At 48.0% G+C, this 16,233-nt stretch overlaps 1 protein-coding gene across 1 annotated transcript; it reads left to right on the top strand.

The window, feature by feature from the left end:
* The first annotated feature begins 6,507 nt into the window (after positions 1 to 6,507).
* Positions 6,508 to 8,601, top strand: HTR5A (5-hydroxytryptamine receptor 5A). Its single transcript, XM_009512273.2, has 2 exons — positions 6,508 to 7,245; positions 8,195 to 8,601. Exons 1-2 carry the CDS (start codon positions 6,508 to 6,510, stop codon positions 8,525 to 8,527), a joined length of 1,071 nt encoding a protein of 356 aa, XP_009510568.2. The 3' UTR covers positions 8,528 to 8,601.
* The last annotated feature ends 7,632 nt before the right edge of the window (positions 8,602 to 16,233 follow it).

Genomic DNA, 16,233 nt, shown 5'->3' with positions numbered 1-16,233 from the left:
CAGGCATCGGTGGTTTCATCTTTGCACATACTGCCAATTTGTTACAATTAGAAAACCGGTCTTGAATGCTAAGGTTAATGGTGGTTTGAGAATAAGGCGCTCCAGCCAAGGAAGACATGGGCATGGGAACACATTGACAAGGAGCCAAAGGGAGCAGAATGGGGATGGAAGGTGATATAAGAAAAAAAGTTGAAGAACCGATGGCCTGGCAAATTGTTTAGAGTGATTTATCTCTTTATTATGGTAAATGGATCTCAAAACATTTTGCCTCCGGAGTTCTGAAAGAATGTTTCCAGACTATGTATGGATTTCTGTAAATAAAGGCTCAGAAACCTACCGCCTGCAAGGAGGCAGAAAGGTAACCTGGAAAACAACACCCAACAGAAAAAAACGTGTTCAGCCTAACACTATCACAGCCTTCCCTATAGCTTCACACCTATGCTAATTATCTGCCAAAATGTATAAAGCTCAAGATAAACAAATCTCTTCCACAACTTGGCATACAGAAGAAGGGTCTGAGCTGAAATGATAATTGAGTTTTAGAGACCCATCCATTTGCTGTCATCGTGCCATCTGTCTCCCTGGCAGAGTCCTGATAGATTGCATTGGCAGCTTTAATTGCCAAAGCTCATGTATTAAGTTAGAGTTACCTAGTCTTCCCACACACAGTTCCTTATTATTTTTCTATAGGCCTGCTATCCTAAGTGATTGACAGAACTGCAGGATACTGTGTACTCCCAGAAGCGTAATATATTTTGATATTTTTAAACTTTTTTTAATCTGAAATATGGATGATTTTCTATCGTGATTTGTAAGGAACCTGCAGAGACCAAATCCATCAGAGTCCAGAGGAAGGTTTACTTCTCAGGGACTGACCACAGGTAAAGAAGGTCACAGGTGCTGGTGTATACATGTGTTAAGGATTTGCTATCACCGGAGTAATAAATGAAAACTGTGGATGCCTTATGAGGGCAGTGCCCCCTGAGGCACGCTCCGAGTTATTGCATTACTGTCGTAACTACTTACTGCAAAGCACCTTTGACTAAAAGCCAATGTGACACCTAGCGTAACTCTGCTGACTCCCCTGAAATTACACAGCTGATTAATGCTGTCCCTTAAGGTATAAAAGGAGTGATAAAAGTATTTACATTTCATTTATTTACACAGAGTGCAACTTTAACTGCGGCAGCGAATGATGTGGGAGTTGCCTGTAAAAGTTTATGAAATTACATTCCATCTGGTCCTTTGACCATGAACGTGTTTTTTGCTATGCAAGAACGAAGGGTTTAATTCTAGCAGGAGTTAATTCACGTTGGGCAGAAGATGGATAAACACTGCTGGCAGCCCATTTACTGAGACATTCACAGTAATGCAAGGTACCGGAGTCCATCCTCCCTTGCGGCTGGCTGTGTAATAGATTGTGGCCAAAGCCAAGAGACACTTACCATGGAGTTTACATATGAGAAGACTATGCTCTAGGCAAGGCAGATACACAAAGAGGCTGCTCTGCTGAACAGATTTTGTTCTTGTTCTATTGCAGAATTAAACAATACTTCAGTTATGTCACTGAAGTTGTACAATTTGTGACAATTCCTAAAGGAAAGCTTGCATGCCCTGTACCGAATGAGACCTGCCATTAGAGGCTGGATGAGGAACAGCTTTCCAGCCATACAAATAAAAAGACAATAGGATTTCAACACATTGTTTTCATTTCTGCCCCAGGACAGAGAGGCTTTTCAAAGTTTCTCATAAGCATCTGAAGCAAGAGAACCCAGTTTGGCAAACAGGTCAGTCATTGGGGCACTCCGGGGACGTGAGGCAGAAAGGTCTTCCTCGTTCCTGCTCCGACGTACTCCCACAGCCCTGCCGAGTGTCCTACCAACACACAGCAGGATTAATCTCTGCTTCTCAGTCAGTAGGAATTGATCCACTCCGCAGTAAATAATTACATGGCAGAGAAAGGCTAACTCCATGTTTCCGTTGCTGTGGCACGTGGCTGGGATGTTGGAAAACCTCAGGTAAGTCCATGCTCCAGTAAATACAGGATTATTAAAGAGCTTCAGCATAAGAAACCTGAGAGATAGCTACCCAGAATAGCCAGCCACTTGGCAACTAAAATGCTTCCATGGGATACGAGGCATCATGATTCAAGCCCGCAGCCTGAGCTGGGATGCTTTGAACCCTGATTGCCTATGCCCCGAATGCATGCTCTCAAGGACTGCTGGAGAGGGAGGGAATCACTTACTCGCTCTTCCTCCCAACTAGAGCTAATACCCTGCACCTGAGGCAGCTTTTATGGGACGAACTAGACTAAGAGATGAGTTTTATAAAAGCTGGTGCCTGTCTGTGAAGAGCTCTGGTTCAGCATTCCCCTGCTCTGGTCCTAACACCACGGCACACTTGAGCCAGAGGTGAGGCATCATGAGAGTGTTTCACAGTGCTGATATTGGCCATCTCTGAAGACCTCAGTTTTGGAAGACTAGAGGGAGACTCAGAAGTGTGGATGGGCTCTGAGGGTGTGAGAATAACCTCACAGTCTGTGCATTTTAACTGTGTGTTTGAATGTTTTGTTGTTATAGGCGAGAAGCAGGTGGTCTGCAAGTGTGTTCAAAAGCATGTCTGGATGTACAAAGTGTGAGCTGGAGCTGATGAATGTTAAATGAAGTTTAAGTAATGATTACCTGAGTTTCAGAAATTGCCTTAACAGAATGCACACTTACTGAGCAGTCTGGCTGGCAACAGAGCAGAGCTTTCAGTGTTGGTGTATATATACAGCAAGTAAATGTGTTCCTTTAATCCTTGTTTAACCTAGCAGCTCCGCCTACCCTGTAGACTGACATTCTCATGTATTCATTAAGTATGCTCAGCAAAACACCTCCGGAGCCATCTCCTCTCCCTTTTCTGCCAGTTCTAAGTGCAGAGGTTCAAAAGATCTGCATGCAGATTCACAATATAAGTCCATTCACCCTGTCGCCAAGAGCGGGTATTACTTGGACGTGCACATAGGCGGCGGCACCGATTATGTTGCAAATTCTGTCCTAACCTCAACCATCAGCTACATATTTTGAACTGGAAGGTACCTTCAGTAAATGGTATTTAGTAGCAAGCAGCATTTAATATCTCTATGGGAGGGAACCCTGCTAAATCTAGTCTGGTCTGGGAAGCCTGGTCACTTTTAATTCCTCTGGCTCCATCAATAAGGATGTGAGATAGCCCTGACTTTGTAGTGTAGATCCTTTTCTCAGAGACTTTCATAGATGTGATCGTTCCACAAACATTATCGACTCGCTACAGATCCCAGCCTTCCACTCACTTTATAAATACCAACAGTTCTGAGGAAATCAATGGGTTTACTCATCTGTGTAAAGTAAACAGCATTTTGTCCTTGAAAATAACAACATCCAGTCACCTCCAGAATCTGGTGCATTCAGCCAACATGCTTAAAAACTGCAGAATCAAAATCATGGAATGATCTAGGTTGGAAGGGACCTCTGGAGACCACCTAGACCAGCCCCCATTAAAGAAGGGCAACACCGAAGTTAGATCAGGTCACTCACAGTGCTGTGCAGCTGAATTTTGAACATCACCAAGGATGGAGATTTCAGAGAAATCCCAGACCCATTTCAGTGTTTGACCACTCTCCAGCTGAGTATTTATTTCCTGATTTCTAATTGGAATATCTGATGTTGTGACTTGCATTCATTGCATCTTGTCATATTGCTGTGCACCTCTAAGAGTTTGCCTCCGCCCTCTCTACATGCTCCCCTCAGGTAGCTGGAGACAGCAGTCAGATTTTCCCCTGAAGGTTAACGGAAATCTCTTTTTAAGGTTGATAAACTCAGTTCTCCCTCTTTTTATACATCATATACCAGTCCGCTCATCATCCTGATGACCTTCCGCTGGCCTTCACCCAGTACATCAGTGTCTCGTACTGAGGAACCCCAGACTGGACATAAAATTACAAGGTTTGTTGGACAGAGGGAAATAGTTAGATCCCTTGACCTGATGACCACACTCTTGCTTATATAGGTCAGGATGCTCCAGGGTGTGCAATGGCACGTTGCAGACTGCAACTACTTGCCCAAGAGGCCACCCAGGTCCCCTTCTGCAGAAGGCTGCCTACCCAGTCAGTCCCCAGCCTGACCGTTGTATAAGGTTCTTCCATCCCAGGGGCAGACCTTTGCATTGCCGGATGTGAGATATATATAAACACATTTGTCTACATCTTCTATTTCCAGTTAGTACTCAGCTGACCCATACAACTCCAGAATCTGCTAATATATATTTTTAAAAGTCCACTAAGTAAGATAATGAAAATATTAATGAGTTTTCATTAGAACATAATCTAGTTTTACTTCTTCAGACTTAATACATTTTATTTCCATTTCCATTTCCCTTTAAATGTAATTTTTGTCTATTTGTTCCTGAAGAAAAAAAAAAAATCTTTTCAGGATCACATATTCCATAATTTGTCATTGATTCTGTTAATTCTGGGCTTCACAGGCTTCTCTGGGAAGGGCCCACGCAACAAAAAGCTCTCAGTCCTAGCAGTTGCTAAGTGTTTTGATCAATTGAATGACAGTCAAGGATGTTTGGCACCTTGCAAACCAGGAATTTTAAATCAGGAGGCTTTATGAAAGCCTGCAAACCCCATTTGTCCTTTGAGTTGTAAGTAAAAAACCTACCCGTTCCAAAATTGTCAGTATTCATGGCTATAAAAGATAAAATAATCATCTTTCCCCAAAAAGATGGCAGTATATTTCCAAAATTATGTTACAGTCTCTAAGGCTACATCTGCTCTAGTAACTACAATAGGCCAGGTCCTGTGTTCTGGCTCTGAGGACGAATATCGCAGCACAGCACGAGTCCATATGGGGAAATTCCCGTCCCACCAAAACAAGGTCCTGGACCTGTTTTGGATATGCTGCCTTGTGCTTCACTTGGTAGCATGGAGAAACAAGTAACAGCACCAGAAAACATCTCATTTCCTTAGCCCTTCTTATTGGTGCTTCGCTGTTTTTCATTTAAAAGGCCAGAGGGATTCAGAAGAGACAGCAGAAAGCACCCGTTTGGCTTTACCCTCCGTATAGCACGAGCACACCATGCATCGGGTACTCCCCTGAACACCGCTTCCATTTGTGTTTTCTCCCCCAACTCTCGGAAAGTGCAGTTCACCGGCAAGTATCACTGTCACTGATTCTTAACACTGATGCCCTTCCTTCCTTCTCCCTGCCAGGGATGCAGGCTGGGAGCCCCAGTCCTTGCCCAGTGCTCGCCAGCTTCTCGCATCATGTGTCAGCTCCTACCCCAAAGCTCTCTGGACCCTTTATGCCGGGACCACCCGGCGAAGCATCCAGCGCGGGCACAGCCCTGCCTGAACGCCGCCCAAGGCTTGCAGGCTGGAGCTGGCCGGCATCCCTGCTCGGAGCTGGATCACTGGGAAAACCGCTCAGCGGGTTTAAATTCTGCCTTCCACTATGAGGCCCAGGATCCCACTTCTCATCACAAGCACCGTGATAAAAACCGGGTGAAATGTTCAAACGTTTCCTTAATGTTTAATGAAATGTTATTAATTTAACGATTGACAACCGCAGCCAAGTGATAGATTATTGCTAATAAAAGGCCCGCCGATTGCGAACAAGTTAGGAAATGTCAGAGCAGAAGTTGTCAAAGAAATCATCCCCTGCCACATCCCCCCCCACCCCGCGCCGAATAACCGGGATCGCTAACTGGTTTGCTGCGCACCGACTCCAGCCTGTACGGGAGCTATAAAATTCCCGTGGCACCTCACTGGCACGTTTTTAGAAGCTCCCAGGTACAATGTCGCAGGGATGCTAACTTTCTGCGCCTGACACGGAATACGCCCCGCGGGGGCGAGGGTCCCCCGAGCAGGAGCGGCTCAGACAAAGCCGGGGGGGGGGGCTCACCCCGCACGCTGCGGGCAGCGGCTGCCGGCTCTGCCTTCGCCCCGCTCCCACCGGCGCCGGTTCCGAGGGACGATCCGCGCACCGAAATGACTAAGCACGACCTCGCAAGCCCCGGAGCCGCTCCCCGCCGAGGGGCTGCTCACTCCGCACCCGCGCACGGCGCGGGGGGGGACTCACCTGCCCGCCCCGGGCCCCGCCAGCCGACGGCGCCGGCTCCTCCGCAGGGGCAGCCGCTCCTCCGCGCCGGTTCCGCCGCCGCGGCCGCGGCCAGCGCCGCCCCGCTCCGCTCCGCGCCGCCCCGCAGCCGCGCACCCCGCCGCGCCCGCGGAGCCGCCGCCTCCCGCCGCCGGGGCGGGCCGGGGGCTGGCTGACGCAGGGATCTTCCTCCCGGGGATGAAGACCCCGGCGGCGGGTAGCGCGGAGCCGCCGCGCCCGGCGCTGCTCGGGGCGGCCGGGGACCCTCCGCGCCCGCGGTAGGGCGGCGCTCCCCCCGCTCCCCCCCGCCCCCGCTCCCGGAGAGCGCAGCGCCGAGCACCGCCGCCTCGCCCGGAGCAGCCCGGCTGCCCCGGAGCCCCCCGGCATGGAGCGCCCGCTCAACATCAGCTGCTTCGCCGATACGACGCCGGATGCCAGCAACCGGAGCGGGTCCTCCGCCGGCCCGGACGGCGGCCGGGCGCACCTCTCTGTCTTCAGCGTGTTGGTCCTCACCCTGTTGGCCATGCTGGTGGTGGCCACGTTCCTCTGGAACGGGCTGGTCCTGGCCACCATCCTCCGGGTGCGCACTTTCCACCGGGTGCCCCACAACCTGGTGGCCTCCATGGCCATCTCCGACGTGATGGTGGCGGCCCTCGTCATGCCCCTCAGCTTGGTGCACGAGTTGTCCGGGCGGCGGTGGCGGCTGGGCCGATTGCTCTGCCAGGTGTGGATCTCCTTTGACGTGCTGTGCTGCACCGCCAGCATCTGGAACGTCACGGCCATCGCCCTTGACCGCTACTGGTCCATAACCCGCCACCTGGAGTACACGCTCCGCACCCGGCGCCGCATCTCCAACATCATGATTGCCCTCACCTGGGCACTCTCTGCCTTCATCTCCTTGGCCCCACTCCTCTTTGGCTGGGGAGAGACTTACTCTGAGGACAGTGAGGAGTGCCAAGTCAGCCAGGAGCCTTCCTACACCATCTTCTCCACCTTTGGCGCCTTCTACCTGCCCCTCTGCGTGGTGCTATTTGTATACTGGAAGATCTACAAGGCTGCCAAGTTTCGAATTGGATCTCGGAAGAGCAACTCCATCACCCCCATTACACCAGAAGCCCTGGAGGTAGGTCAACTTGGTTGTATTTTGCTCTAGTCAGCCACCGGTAGCAGCCAAGCCCTTGCAGCAGTGAGGGAAACTTAGAGCTAAGGCATGCAAGCAAACAGCATCCCACCAAAGCCTGGTGAATCCTGAAGGATTTCAAGGGAAAGTTGACTGCAAAGCTCGCAAGCCCAGTCTTTTGACTCCTTCCGATCCCCAGCTGCGAGCGCGCAAGGTGTAGCTAAAGCAACTTCGGGCCAGATTGCGAGCCTGAGCTCCACGTGGGCGTGCGGTGACTCACAGGCGTCCCCCCGTGGAATGCTGAATCAGTGCTCGTGAGCGTGAGTAAGGGGTCACCGTGCCTCCCGTGGGGAGGCAAGTGGGGGTGTGAATGGATGGGATCCTGTCTCTGCTGGGGGCAATAACCTGGCAAGCAGCTGTGGCTTTGGGGAGGTTGTGTGAATGTACCCACAAAGATGACACACGTGCAGAGCGTCCTTGTAAATCCTTCCTAACTGTGGCTGCGTCGTGTCAGTTCATCGCAGGCACGGTGACTGTGCACTGTAAAGACTTCTTGAGGGGAGGAAGGAAATGTATGCTCATTTTCTTGCCTCTCCTACCAAGGACTCTTAAACTCAATGGGTTCAGAGAGAGCAAGGAGACTTTTGTGCATGACGTGGGTGTGTGCCTGTTCCACTGATCTGATTGTAAATGAGGAAATAATCTTATTGCGATGCTGTGTGAGCAATGCCATGTGCCCATACCCTCTTTAGTTTCTAGCCTCACTTAAAAATAGTCTCTGTTACCCAGGAGAGGGTCGTACAACCAGTCTTCCCTCCATTATAGCATGACATAGATGGCCTGTGTTTCCCCGTGAGCTCTGGCCATCACTCTCATAGTTTGGTTGTGTACCTGCTGTGTGGGATCAGCTGACTGAGGCACATATGGTGCAACTTGTGTTTGTGTTTGGCAGGTAAAAGAAGCTGCCCAGCAGCCACAGATGGTCTTCACTGTCCGTCACGCCACTGTTACCTTCCAGACGGATGGAGACACGTGGAGAGAGCAGAAGGAAAAGAAAGCTGCCCTCATGGTGGGCATCCTTATCGGGGTCTTCGTGCTCTGCTGGATCCCCTTCTTCATCACGGAGCTCATCAACCCCCTCTGCTCGTGCGACATCCCACCCATTTGGAAGAGTATTTTTCTATGGCTAGGCTATTCAAATTCCTTTTTTAATCCACTCATCTACACTGCTTTCAACAAAAACTACAACAATGCCTTCAGGAACCTATTCTTTAGACAGCACTGAGCAGAAAAAGCTTTCCCGCTGCCCCAGGAAGCTGGTTTCAACTCCCAATGAATCCTGCCAAACTCCTGAGGAAGTTCAAAGCCACAGATACCAAGGTGATGCTCAAGATGCATCCCCATGGGTCATATGTCCCAGCAACGCTCCTGGTTCCTACACACACTCGCCAACCCAGTCTCTAAGTCAGTTGCTACTTTTCCTGCAAACATGTAAGGGTTTCTCTGGCCAGCAGCACAGCGTTCTTCCTCCAGTGCCCCGCTGCTTTCCTCCTGCCGTCCCAGTGATGTGTTTGGTGGCAGTAAGGGTGCAGAGGAGTCTTCTGGCAAAGAGTCATATTTGAAATGCTGGTTTGGCCACTGCTAGTCTCTCGCAGCGTTAATCAACTTTGCTAAGCTGGGACCCTTTAACGTCAGGAGGTTTTGTGATTATATATGAAACTAGATATTTTATGGCTTGGTTGAAAAGGCTGTTTGTCTTGTCTTTTGCCAGTAGGGATTGTTAGGTGTTTGTATTTGGGGAAGAAAACCCTCAGTAAGGGTTAAGAGCAGACTCCAAGTACAAAGCCTTTTCTCACATATTTATCAAGAATGAATTGTGCTGTTTGCTATTGGATTCCCTGTAGCAAGTTTTAAAAAACTTTATTTATTGTAAAAGCTTAATGCATGGTTACCCTGGAAGGAGAGAGAATGCATGGGAAATCCACCTCTCGTTCTCTGACTGCTTCGTGTGAGCATCTGCCTCAGACCTTTACTTTCAGAAATACCAGCTGTAAATGTTAATCTTTGTGTCTGTGTTTCCCATTCTAAACCATAAATGTATTTTGAGCAGCTGTGGGGCAGGTTTCCTGTAGTTGCAGGTGATGCAAGGAGTGTATTTCAAATTGCCTGTCACTGAGGAGCTGTGCTTTACTATTTCTGAAAGCAATTCAGGTCTTCTTGAAACCAAAGCAAATGCCCCAATTTGTTTCTGTGAGCACCAGATTGCAGGCAAAGGGCACTTAATGACTGGTGACGTTTCATTCTGGAAGCGTAACCAAACCATAGAGGTGCTCTGCTGCCAGGACCAGACTTAAATATTTCTTTTGCCCACCGCTCCTTTTCTTCTTCCCACCTAAGGCTCCAGTTCTGCCTGGTTGTTATTGCTCTGCTGCCTCCCTGCCTTTCCATGTTGCCAACATAATTACAGTAGTTGGCATTTCACTCCTAGAATTAAAATTTTGCACTTTATGCTGCACCGCTGGAAGACCGACAGGCCTTCAGATAAAGAAAAGCGTTAGTTTTAACTATCAGTTCTTACGGGGAAGCCACTGAAATCAGACCAGAACAGAAATGGTGGAGGAAAAGGCAAGATGGGAATCAGTATGACATGATTTTGTGTCAGATATCTCAAGAAGAAGAGATAAAAGGGAAAATTGTCAATAAATCAGGGGAAAGCTCCCTGGAGAGTGAATAGGATTAGATTAGTTCTTATCCTTAGCAGATTGTGAGACATCAGATGTTAAAATTGTCACTGGCCCTTTAAACCAGTCAAAAATCCTGGCAGAGTTGGTTAAAAAGTCCCTTTTCTTTTCATATCTCGGGACAGGTGAAAATGGAAGCAGAGCCTAAGGTGCTGTCAAGTGTTGCAGCTCTTTCAGGACTGGTTAGACAAACTTCCATCAGGGCTGACATAGATGTAGCTGATCCTGCCTTGCGGTAAGAGGAGAGATAGGATGGCCCTTGAGGTCTTTTTCAACACTATTTTATAAAAGTCTGTTAGAAATATTAGGTCAAATCATGCTCTCATGTAAAGCAATGGACAAATTCTCAGTGACTTCAAGCAAATCAGAATTTTTTCCAGCATGTCTTGTCTTGTAGAAGCATAATTTTAACATTAATTAATTCAAGGAGAAGATGGGTGGGATAGGAGCAATCTTGTAACTCTCCTGAAAGAGTCTCTGTGCTAACCATGGACCAGTCTCTCTATAGCTAGTAAAGAGCATTTTCTTTCTTTGTTACCTATTTTAAAGTATTATTAGTGACATCTCTGACGTATTGAAAATTGTAATAAAGTCTTGAACCGCTTTTTTAACTGAGGATATAAAGGTTGCATTGCTTTCTCTGGACAGTCCATCACCAATGGAGAGTGGTTCTTTTGGGGAACTTAGTACTTTTCTTGTGTCAAAAGATGTTTATCCAAAAATGAGTTGGAAAAAACGCCTCCTTGCCCAAGCCAGACCTTCAGCTGAGCTTGGTACTGGCTGAAAGTAGGAAACTACTTGTTAGGCCACCACGGCAACACTTTAAACACTAAAAAGTGGATTAATTGGGAGGTTGGACTTCAGTCCACCATTTTAACACACAACATCATGTCTACACGACCCTGTTTCACTCTGGGCTGTGTCCATCCCCATTTTTATTTGCTCTTTGGTGAGTATTGCAGATTCTCTGCCAGTGTGGTGTGGCATCCTCGCACAGGTCGTGGAATTAACTGAAAACTCAAATCAGTACTCTGTGGAAGCAGACAAAAATTAAACTGAAATCAATGGGAAAGATCCCTACTTTTGCTGCAGCTCAGTGCTGGGGTGAAGTTCCCCTTCATTATATCCTGTGTTTATTCATTCCTTAAAAGGTGTCAGAAAGACAGGAGAGAATCTTAAAATGACACTAAATAATTCTAATTTGTCTGTAGTCATGGATAGTCCACTCTCCTGGTGTAAATTGCAGTTACATTTATTTGACAACACACATCCCGTACAATCCATATTTATCTTCTGCAAATAACAGCTTCCACTTGGTGATAAGTTTTGTTCCTTGAATCTCAACATAATTAGCAGCTACATTATGGACCAATTCCTACGACTTTTACATGAGACCTAAGACCACGGGCTTTTCTGCTAAATACCATTCCTGCAATGTAATGTGATCATGCAGGAAAAATACCAGTATTCTGGAGACAGTGCTGAAGAATTATATCAAAACATGTCACAACGGTCTGAGCACAGTGAAGGGGCACAAAGAAACGTTGACTTCTGTCCTGGCTCCGAGGCTATTTACAAACCTCTCAGTATTCAAACACGGATGCTGGGTGGGCTCCCAGAGACCCAAACCATGTTTGAGGATGTGCACAACCCCGGCTTCAAAGGATGTATCTTGTACCTTCTTGTTCCCATTTATAAAATAGAATCAGTGGTGTGAAGAGATCTGCCTCACCAAGGCTTTGTGAGGATTAATTAGTAAGTGTTTATCATGTACCAGGAAGGTGGAACACTGGTTTGAATGCCGAGCAGCATTATAAATTGGGCTTCTATTTAATTCCTTGGAAGAACATTATTACCCATTACTATTGAGTTTCCTATGCAATCTAATGGCTATATAATACTTCCAGAGAAGATTTAACTAACCTTCTTCCACTTACAATTAATTTATTTTCCTCTCCATGCTCCGACAGTTCAATGAACATCTGTATGGGAGCTTGATAGCTAGGGCAGCCGCGGCTCATGCTGAATGCTGTCTGCTGAATGTCTCCTCGCAACGCTGAATACATATTGTCAAGGTTCAAGGAGCAGCAGCTCTCCAGGCAGTCTGCTACCGTGTTTCCTTTATTTTTTAGGGGGAAGAAAAGGTCACAAAAGAATGCCCTTGGATTACATGACAGGTTGGCTGACCACCTGCCTCCTCCACCCCCATCCCGCTGACCTTTTTTCTCAGTGCAGGCAGGGCAGGCAGGTGACTCCAGGACACGTGCCAATCCTGTCCAGCCAGAGGTGGGCCACGCATGACTTCATCCCCCATTAATCTGCCTGGACTTTTCCTAAAAATTATCGCTGGGAGATGTGGCCTTTAAACTGTCAGCAGCAGCTGAAAGTGGGCGTTCCTGGAAGTAAGGTTGCGGGCAATTAAGGGAATTTCACCTGACAAAGGTAATTAGTGACTATTAGTTCCAGCAGTTGCTGCTGTGAGATACGACTGACAAGGTGTCAGAGTGATTTTTGCAATGTAGTCATTTGAGCTCATTTGGTCGCGAGGGACTCATTGCCTTTTTACTCTTGGATCCCATATTTATTTGATCTGCATTGGTACAGCAGCAAACTGGGACACCAGCAAAGTCATGGTGAACGTAATATGGGCATCGTTAATGCCCCCTGTGGGAACAGCCGGGTAAAACATCCATGGAAAATCTGCATCCCCATAGCGATACACCCCGGCTGAACATCACGAAACTACCAGCATATTCATCAAATTTAAGAGGTGTCCACAGAGCTCTTTAAATCACCATTATTTTCAGTAACACTGAAGTGCTGAGGAAGTCGCAGAAGACTGGAAGAGAGCTGAAGTTGTGCCAGTATTTTAAAAGAGCAAACTGGGAGAGCCAAGTATTTATAAGGCTAATACTGTTACTGATTTACAGCTTGAAATTGATCCTTGGCAAAAATGTGGAACAGCTGATAAAGGACTCAATGAATAAAAAATTACAGGAAATATATACAATAAAAATAAATCACATTGATGTCTTTCTTTGATTGCAGCGCTTGGTTCATTGCTGGTGGTGATATAAAGCATTCACTCCTCAATAACGAATCTGACTTGACAACACTCAACACTTCCATGAAAAAGCGAAGAAGAAATCAATATGAGGTTCAAACTGTCCAATATTTGCTAATGACTCATGGACTGGAAAAGTTGTAAATACAGAAAATGAAGTCACTTGTACAGAGGAGTGAGGATACAAACTGGCTGGGGGCACACGCCCAGGAGCAGCAGGATGGGACCCTTGTTGCAGGCAGGGAGGCACGGCAGCGTCAGGGTGCATCAGGAGCCAAACGTAAGTGACTGTTCAGTATTTTGGGGACAAGCAGACTTATTTCTTACCTATGCATGGGCTGTGTCCAGCTATGGATTTTATTCTGGTCACTGGAGGGGAGGCTACGATTTCAGTTCATCGCCTTTTCGCTGTTCCCCCCTCCATGCTGCTGCCAGGCAGTCAGCCTCAGCATTGCAATTCTCTCAGCCATGTAATTTCCCATGCTGGCCAAGTCAAATACTTTCACTAATCATCCTAAAAAGGAAGACAGATGGGCCCTTTCTCTGGATCTCCCAGTGCATGGCTGTTGTTCCTCTGTCTAACTAACAGTTTCAGCAGTGGGAACAACAGCTTCTGCAACGCTGAACCGCAGCTGCCTGCTCGGTAGGTGGGACCAAGCAAGGCTGGGTGCAGCTCCAGGGGTTGGTCCATGGAGCAGGCACTGCCCCCTGACAGCGACTAGGACAGGGAAAGAGCAAACAGTAGCTATACCCTTGCCTTGGATTTCTGCTGGAGCCGTTCCTGACAAACCAGTCCCTCATCCTTCTTCTAGCCGCCCTCACTGCTTCTGGTGAGACCAAACCTGGCTAGGCTGCCCCTGCCATGGGTACGGTCATCTCTGCAGGAACACAAAGGGAGGTGAAGAAATTTCCCCAACCCACTGCAGCCCTAATTGCAGGAAAAAACTTCCTTAGCCCTGACTGCCTCTCTGGGAGAGGACAAACTTTCTGCATGGCTTAGGCACCCACCCTGCCCTGTTCAATCCCCTTCCCGCTGCTAGCTAAAGATGGTGGAAACCTCTGCATCATTCAAAACTACCTGCTGCTGGCCAGGTCCCCGAGTGTGTTCAAGCGTTGGTCTGAAACATTGCATTTTTCATCAGTTCAGTGTTGCAACCTGAGGTCAGGGCTTCTTCCTTGTTTGTGCCTTTCCACCACCGAATCGTGGTTACGCACAGGTCCCACCAGCCTTGGCTGCTGGTACAGACGAAGGCAACCTTTCAAAATTAGCATCTTTACTTGTCAGGAAAACCTGTCTCTGGGTTCAGGGTGCCAAGCCAACAGCTGATGTGCCACAAAATCCCAAGAGCTGCTTCTTCTTGCCTGGGCTGCTGCTATTCAACGTCTGAATCACCTGGCTTTTCACAAGGCACCTGGCTGGGCAGTCCCAAAGCTTAAACTATGCCTGGTCTGGCTCATTTTGCTAAGGTCCATAACATATCCCACCTTTCTACCACTCTCCTGTGATGCTGTGTTGGAGCTGTGGACATCAGGAAGCTGTTCACACGTTGGTCAGGGTGCTGCCTCTGCAACATCTCCCTGGCCTGGCACAGCTGGACCAAACAGGACTGTTTCCAACCCAGAAGAGCCTGTGGCACACCAACCATGGTGAAAATTAATGTGATCACCTTGCAACCCCCTTCTAGATCTGCTAACAGCCTTATATCCTGCCCCACAGGTTACCTGTGCTCCTGTCAGGCAGACTTTAGGGGAAAAGCAGAGCTCGCGATCACATAGTTTTGCAGTTTAAATGGAGACCTGCTTTCAAGGAGGGGGGAGAAATAATTTTGATGCAATGCCAAACTCGTCTCTTTCAGCGGGCACCGGAGCATATGGAGCCTCTCGCACAATTGCCTGGGAGTTGCAGGTCTGTGATGTTTTTCTCTCCTCAGCTGCTTGCCTGGTGCCAAAGTTTCCAGGTGCATTAAGGCAAGATGCCCCCGCCGTGCGTCTTGGACCTTCCACCCGCACATCACGGCGTCGGGGTGAATATTAAACAGACAGGAGGAGTACAGCAGATGTGAAGTGCAAGTACACTTGCTGGCACAAGGGGTTACTCAATATCTGGAAATTGAACAGAAAAAGAAACTGCAAGCCCACAGTATTAAGTAATTAGGCTTTTCTGAGGCTTTTTAAAAGGAGGCAGGTAGATGCTGAGGCGAGATGATGCGGCACTCAGCCACACTTCTCTGCCTCCCGCAGTTTTGCAGCACAGACCTCAGCCTTACCAGGGATTTCAGAGCACATTACCCTGACTAAAGCCCTAGGGCTACTTTATATGCTGTTAATAGTTGCCAACCAAAATAAGTGTCAGGACTGTTTCTTATTAAAATGAGCATTTAAGGCACCTGGAGAAGACTGTATGTAGCATAAACCCTTTAAATTCCTTCCAAAACCCCAGAAGTAGCCAATGTTTGCATGCAGAACACAACAAATAACTTTTAAATGAAGCCTATTTGACAGCAAATCTGCTGCTGCTCCTCAGATCAGCTTTTCCACCACTTTTATTCACATGTGACTCCAAGAGAGCATGTACCCACCGCCATGTGTGCACTACAGCATCTGTCCTGGGTGATTCCTGAATCATCCGCACGTGACTGTCCCGCACAGGGCTATGCCCTGGTTTCCCCAGTTTTAGGTGCAAAGCAACACCTCCGGCCACACAGACTCCTGTCCCCAGGTGGCCTGGCCTTTGGGGTACACTGGATAATTCATCTAGGTGTGGAGCAATTGGGCTGGTTCTCGCCCTGCTGTTCCTCATCCCTCCGGCCGGCAGCCCCAGCTGAGCAGTTGTTCCCACACCACAACGCTTCTCCTGGCTCCCTTCTTGCTCTCGGAGGTGCCCAGAGGAGATCTCTGATGTCTTGGTGGAGCCTTTTTCCCTACATGCTGCCACGGTGGTGCTCCCAGAGTCAGGGCTGCTCCTCCACTCAAGGGCTCATAGTGAAGATAATCACTTCATAAACCAAATGAGCCATGCCCCAGATCAAATGGAATAATAAAAAGCGGGTGGATTGCACCAGTATCCCTCTGAAATGCCTGTTTGCAAGGGGCTCTAGGCACTTCAAAACCATAAAGTAGACGTGATCGTCACAGAGGTGGACCTTTTCAGGAAAAGAAGGAATTGTCTCAGCCCCAGCCTGTCCA

This window comes from Phalacrocorax carbo, chromosome 2 (assembly GCF_963921805.1).
Source record: "Phalacrocorax carbo chromosome 2, bPhaCar2.1, whole genome shotgun sequence".
In the NCBI taxonomy this organism is placed as follows: Eukaryota; Metazoa; Chordata; class Aves; order Suliformes; family Phalacrocoracidae; genus Phalacrocorax; species Phalacrocorax carbo.
This window is presented reverse-complemented; position numbering and strand designations above follow the sequence as displayed.

Excerpts from the sequence above, each read along its gene's own strand:
- HTR5A (XM_009512273.2), top strand. The coding sequence starts at position 6,508 with ATGGAGCGCCCGCTCAACATCAGCTGCTTCGCCGATACGACGCCGGAT. Across the intron at positions 7,246-8,194 it reads TTACACCAGAAGCCCTGGAG|GTAAAAGAAGCTGCCCAGCA; the intron begins GTAGGTCAACTT and ends TGTGTTTGGCAG.